Genomic DNA, 7012 nt, shown 5'->3' on the forward strand with positions numbered 1-7012 from the left:
AGGAGGGGAATTCACCCACCGCCCACACATTCAGCCAAACTGCCACCCATTCATCTATTCTGCCTGAGGTCTCTGCCTGAGGTCTCTGCCTGAGGTCTCTGCCTGAGGTCTCTGCCTGAGGTCTCTGCCTGAGGTCTCTGCCTGAGGTCTCTGCCTGAGGTCTCTGCCTGAGGTCTCTGCCTGAGGTCTCTGCCTGAGGTCTCTGCCTGAGGTCTCTGCCTGTCAGACCAGATTCCCCAGTGGACTGAGGGGTTAAGGCTCCAGGCTGTGTCAGACGTGGGCCCAGCCAGCCAAGTGGGGGAGGGAGTGTGGGAAACAGGCTTGGCCCACCACCAGAGGAGAGGAAACACGACTATCAGACAGAGACAGGGCGACTGTCAGACAGAGACAGGGCGACTGTCAGACAGAGACAGGGCGACTGTCAGACAGAGACAGGGCGACTGTCAGACAGAGACAGGGCGACTGTCAGACAGAGACAGGGCGACTGTCAGACAGAGACAGGGCGACTGTCAGACAGAGACAGGGCGACTGTCAGACAGAGACAGGGCGACTGTCAGACAGAGACAGGGCGACTGTCAGACAGAGACAGGGCGAATGTCAGACAGAGACAGGGCGACTGTCAGACAGAGACAGGGCGACTGTCAGACAGAGACAGGAGTGGGAGGAAGCTGATATCTCTTCTCTCCCCTTTCAGGTTCAGTGCGTGTGGGCCAGGCTCAGGCTTACAGGCACCTCCTGGTGGTAAATTCTGAGCTCAGGGAGATGACTCCTGACCCACAGCACATGACCTTTGACACCCAGCTCAGGAGCATGCTGCAGTGGGCGGCGGCCTCCATGGCTGACATGCCCATGGTTCAGCTGAGTCCTAGTGGCAGCAGGGAGCTGCAGCAGGTGAGTAACCTTAACCCTCGACCAAAGGATTACACACACAGTGGTACCTCAGTCTTTACTGCGGTGTATTAGTTACTGCTTGCTGAGCTGTGTTCTGTCTGCTCTTCCAGCTGCCTGCGGTGGTCCAGAGGCTGAAGGAGAGGGAGTGGAAGGTGGGAGAGCTGCTCCAAGCCCTGCTGCATTACTGTGAGGAGACCCAAACACACACCCCACCCCAGTCTGAACCCAGAGAGGCGGGGAGAGCATCCCACCACACTCCCCTCTTCCAGTGGCTCCTGGAGCACGCTTAGACTCACTGCACCTCTCCTACCTCCCCTCCCTCCTTACCTCTCCCCAACACTACTTACTGTACAGTATATCTGTGAAGCCTGCTACATAGTGAGCACTACCTGTTAAACTAAACCCTATGAAGATGCCCATCACTTCTCAGTGATGGGCAGCGTACCTGCCAAACCCCGAGCCCCCAATCTAGCCTCCTCGTACCGTTGATCCTGTCCCTTATAGGGCTGTACCCCCATCGTTACCCAGAGGGCGCTATTAAAAACAGCAATTCTTATTATTGTGTGCGTGTGTGGGCATATTGCCTACCGTAACTGAAAGCAATTGTGTATTTTCTTCTCTCTTCTCTGGTTTTGTTGTGGTTGTTTTTAAAGGGATTCTTCTGGATTTTCTATTCCCTCCGTCAGATGAACACCCGGATAGCGTTGGCGCAATGACTGGGAGTCTATGGTATCTACTAGCATGCCAGCAGTTACCCATAGACATCCACTCATTGCACTAACACTAGTTAGCATCTTTCAAACTGCACGCAGAGGCATATCTGGTATCCATTGGTTTATTTGACTCTTCATTGCCAAAATCCCAAAGTATCCCTTTAACATTGGTCTGTATATCACAGGTTGATTAGTGTGCTGTCGTTGACGACTGGCTTTGTTAAAGCGTTCCTACCCTGGTGCTACAGAGAGTAACTTTAACCTCTGTTACAGGGGAGGGTGAGAGAGTAACTTTAACCTCTGTTACAGACAGTAACCTTCTGTTACAGGGGAGGGTGAGAGAGTAACTTTAACCTCTGTTACAGGGGAGGGTGAGAGAGTAACTTTAACCTCTGTTACAGGGGAGGGTGAGAGAGTAACTTTAACCTCTGTTACAGGGGAGGGTGAGAGAGTAACTTTAACCTCTGTTACAGGGGAGGGTGAGAGAGTAACTTTAACCTCTGTTACAGGGGAGGGTGGGTTGAGTAACTTTAACCTCTGTTACAGGGGAGGGTGAGAGAGTAACTTTAACCTCTGTTACAGACAGTAACCTTCTGTTACAGGGGAGGGTGAGAGAGTAACCTCTGTTACAGGGGAGGGTGAGAGTAACTTTAACCTCTGTTACAGGGGAGGGGAGAGAGTAACTTTAACCTCTGTTACAGGGGAGGGTGGGAGAGTAACTTTAACCTCTGTTACAGGGGAGGGTGAGAGAGTAACTTTAACCTCTGTTACAGGGGAGGGTGAGAGAGTAACTTTAACCTCTGTTACAGGGGAGGGTGAGAGAGTAACTTTAACCTCTGTTACAGGGGAGGGGGAGAGAGTAACCTTAACCTCTGTTACAGGGGAGGGTGAGAGAGTAACTTTAACCTCTGTTACAGGGGAGGGGGAGAGAGTAACTTTAACCTCTGTTACAGGGGAGGGTGAGAGAGTAACTTTAACCTCTGTTACAGGGGAGGGGGAGAGAGTAACCTTAACCTCTGTTACACAGAGAAAGGGGAACATGACAGACGTACGGAGACAGAGGGGGGGACCTGAACCGTGTTAGATCGAGAGCGAGGGGTAGAGAAATGTCAGTGAAAGGAAGAGGAGGGAGAAAGAGATGAATGTGTTTTCTGTTAGGGAATCCCCATAGCTGCAGGCCAGATGATGTCATCACCTTAGCTCTCCTCTGTGGTGGTGTTTCCACATGATTAGGGACCAACGACACTCTCATGAATACACTCTCATGAATACACTCTCATGAATACACTCTCATGAATACACTCTCATGAATACACTCTCATGAATACACTCTCATGAATACACTCTCATGAATACACTCTCATGAATACACTCTCATGAATACACTCTCATGAATACACTCTCATGAATACACTCTCATGAATACACTCTCATGAATACACTCTCATGAATACACTCTCATGAATACACTCATGATTACATGTTCTAAGTGTAAAACACACAATGAACCTAGCAGCAGATTTGTTTTTATCAAACATTTTATTTCTAAAGGATGTTACTAAGATTTACAATTTGAAGTGAAATATGAGAAACTGCTCTATTATATGAAGGAAGCCTTGATTATCAGCTAGCTGTATGTTGCCATTAGCTACAGTAGAGACTTCCTACTATAGCGTGCGTGCTTTATCCATGTGATGCACTGGTTATCTAGAAGGGCCTTGTCCACTGCTGGGAACATCCTATGACACACAGTACATGTCCTAATTAAAGACATGTTCTCTGTCTGCATCTCTCAACCACAACTGATCAGTTTATAGCTCAGTGAACACACACACAGCTTAGGGAATCTGACCCCTGCAACTTCCCTCTCTTACCCCCAACACACACACACACACACACACACATCCTGCACTACTCCTGCTATGAATGCACTTTTAGGGAGGCAGAAGCCTGGGGCATTTCCACTCTGGATGCCCCAGGCTTCTGCCTCCTCATAGATGATACCACAACGTGATGACACTTCTGAGTGAGTGGCCCCATATCCTGTTAAGGTTAACCTTAGTCACACACAGTCAGTCAACCACAGTAGCCAACACACACACAGACCCTAAAGGAATCTCTGGCGTTGTGATACGCTGTTATGATGATTTGTATTAAGGGAATTTCAGACAATGTGAAATTATGGGGATATTGACCATGCTGTGGCATCTCTACGCTGTATTATAAACTGGGTGGTTCAAGCCCTGAATGCTGATTGGCTGACAGTCCGTATACCACAGGTATGACAAAGCATTTGTTTTTACTGTTCTAATTACGTTGTCAACCAATTTATAATAGTAATAAGGCACCTCGGGGGTTTGTTGTTTATGGGCAATATACCACGGCTACGGGCTTTGTCCAAGCACTCTGCGTTGCGTTGTGCCTAAGAACAGCCCTTAGCCGTGGTATATTGGCCATATACCACAGCCCTTATCCCTTATTGCTTAAATATACCATGGCCTGCATGCCCACATTGAACAGTTGATGGCTGTTCTGCTGCTGCCGTCACTGTAACAACCGAACAGATTCTAGTTCATTAACCCTTTGAGGAGGGAGATCTTAGAACACTCTCTGTATTATATTATGACATTTCAATGACTGCATTAACAGGCCTTTGTGCTGTGATCAATTACAACCAGCATGCCTGTACGTTCTCCTGAAATGGTTCATTTCTATATTTCTGCACTGTACCATAGCTACATCATCAGCAGAGTCATTCTGTGTTTAGTAGCAGCATGGCCTGATCCTCATGCTCTTCCTCACTTGAATATTATTATATTGACATGCCTGTCCTTGAACGAGCCCCAATGACACTTCAGCTGTACATATCCCCAGTTAAAACTCCCTGACAGCATACAGTATAGACTCCACGTTGTCAAACTCCCTGACAGCATACAGTATAGACTCCACGTTGTCAAACTCCCTGACAGCATACAGTATAGACTCCACGTTGTCAAACTCCCTGACAGCATACAGTATAGACTCCACGTTGTCAAACTCCCTGACAGCATACAGTATAGACTCCCCGTTGTCAAACTCCCTGACAGCATACAGTATAGACTCCCCGTTGTCAAACTCCCTGACAGCATACAGTATAGACTCCCCGTTGTCAAACTCCCTGACAGCATACAGTATAGACTCCCCGTTGTCAAACTCCCTGACAGCATACAGTATAGACTCCCCGTTGTCAAACTCCCTGACAGCATACAGTATAGACTCCACATTGTCAAACTCCCTGACAGCATACAGTATAGACTCCACGTTGTCAAACTCCCTGACAGCATACAGTATAGACTCCCCGTTGTCAAACTCCCTGACAGCATACAGTATAGACTCCACGTTGTCAAACTCCCTGACAGCATACAGTATAGACTCCACGTTGTCAAACTCCCTGACAGCATACAGTATAGACTCCACGTTGTCAAACTCCCTGACAGCATACAGTATAGACTCCACGTTGTCAAACTCCCTGACAGCATACAGTATAGACTCCACGTTGTCAAACTCCCTGACAGCATACAGTATAGACTCCACGTTGTCAAACTCCCTGACAGCATACAGTATAGACTCCACGTTGTCAAACTCCCTGACAGCATACAGTATAGACTCCACGTTGTCAAACTCCCTGACAGCATACAGTATAGACTCCACGTTGTCAAACTCCCTGACAGCATACAGTATAGACTCCACGTTGTCAAACTCCCTGACAGCATACAGTATAGACTCCCGTTGTCAAACTCCCTGACAGCATACAGTATAGACTCCCGTTGTCAAACTCCCTGACAGCATACAGTATAGACTCCACGTTGTCAAACTCCCTGACAGCATACAGTATAGACTCCACGTTGTCAAACTCCCTGACAGCATACAGTATAGACTCCCCGTTGTCAAACTCCCTGACAGCATACAGTATAGACTCCCCGTTGTCAAACTCCCTGACAGCATACAGTATAGACTCCACGTTGTCAACCTCCCTGACAGCATACAGTATAGACTCCAGCAAACTCCCTGACAGCATACAGTATAGACTCCACGTTGTCAAACTCCCTGACAGCATACAGTATAGACTCCCCGTTGTCAAACTCCCTGACAGCATACAGTATAGACTCCCCGTTGTCAAACTCCCTGACAGCATACAGTATAGACTCAAACTCCCTGACAGCATACAGTATAGACTCCCCGTTGTCAAACTCCCTGACAGCATACAGTATAGACTCCCCGTTGTCAAACTCCCTGACAGCATACAGTATAGACTCCACGTTGTCAACCTCCCTGACAGCATACAGTATAGACTCCACGTTGTCAAACTCCCTGACAGCATACAGTATAGACTCCACGTTGTCAAACTCCCTGACAGCATACAGGATAGACTCCACGTTGTCAAACTCCCTGACAGCATACAGTACAATAGAAGGCCACTGCTGATGCCTTGTGTATTAACACTGATTCTCTGAGCTGCCAAATGTTGCTGATCCATGTGAAATTTGAAGGATATGTTTAATTGTTTATAACCATAACGTATCTGAACGTTTAATCAAAAGTACTTTAAAAGTTGTAATAAGAAACACATTCCCAAAATGTAGACGGGAAAAGTAGGTATTAATAGGAGAAAATCTATGTAATCAAAGAGGAATGTATGGGGGAGAGTATATAGAACCTGTAAGAGTTAGACAACTATGCCACATTATAATACAGTTTCCAGAGTCTCTGATGGGGATTGTAAACATATATAGACAGCTCATCTGTCGGACCTTCCTGTATCAATCACTGTATTTATTGTACCTGTACATTCTCATGTTTTCCTTCACAGGCCACCTGTCTGGCCACCTGTCTGGCCACCTGTCGGGCCTTCCTGTATCAATCACTGTATTTATTGTACCTGTACATTCTCATGTTTTCCTTCACAGGCCACCTGTCTGGCCACCTGTCTGGCCACCTGTCGGGCCTTCCTGTATCAATCACTGTATTTATTGTACCTGTACATTCTCATGATTTCCTTCACAGGCCACCTGTCTGGCCACCTGTCTGGCCACCTGTCTGGCCACCTGTCTGCCGCTAGGTGTTATTTAAAGCTGAATGTGTGTCTGCAGAGAAATGACTCCACAGTATCAGATGTACTATCAGGTGTATAGGTCTGTTTTGTTACTGTCATCCTGTGTTGCACAGCAGAAGGCAACCTGTGTTTTACTCCATCCTGTATTTCTCCTGCTTCTTTGTAAAATCTTGTCAAATAAGGTATTTAATGCTAATTGATGTAAGTTATAACAGTGAGTCCACTACTAAACCCCTTCTAGTGACATTGCTAAAAAGCTGACACATTCTAAGCTTGACGTCGAAGCACTATTTGTCATTGTTTAAGCTGTGTGTAA

At 47.0% G+C, this 7012-nt stretch overlaps 1 protein-coding gene across 5 annotated transcripts in view; it reads left to right on the plus strand.

Annotated features, from left to right (window-relative positions):
• Positions 1 to 2468, plus strand: part of LOC124044063 (A-kinase anchor protein 11-like) — a 53709-nt gene extending 51241 nt beyond the window's left edge. For 4 of the 5 annotated variants that reach the window (XM_046363434.1, XM_046363438.1, XM_046363437.1 and 1 more), the window contains 2 exons: positions 695 to 891; positions 1002 to 2468. In XM_046363434.1, coding sequence (XP_046219390.1) covers positions 695 to 891; positions 1002 to 1181 — 377 coding nt within the window. In that variant the 3' untranslated portion in view covers positions 1182 to 2468. The remainder of the gene's footprint in view (positions 1 to 694; positions 892 to 1001) is intronic. The other variant, XR_006840425.1, reaches the window with a different exon arrangement.
• The last annotated feature ends 4544 nt before the right edge of the window (positions 2469 to 7012 follow it).

The sequence above is a fragment of the Oncorhynchus gorbuscha genome, linkage group LG09 (assembly GCF_021184085.1).
Source record: "Oncorhynchus gorbuscha isolate QuinsamMale2020 ecotype Even-year linkage group LG09, OgorEven_v1.0, whole genome shotgun sequence".
In the NCBI taxonomy this organism is placed as follows: domain Eukaryota; kingdom Metazoa; phylum Chordata; class Actinopteri; order Salmoniformes; family Salmonidae; genus Oncorhynchus; species Oncorhynchus gorbuscha.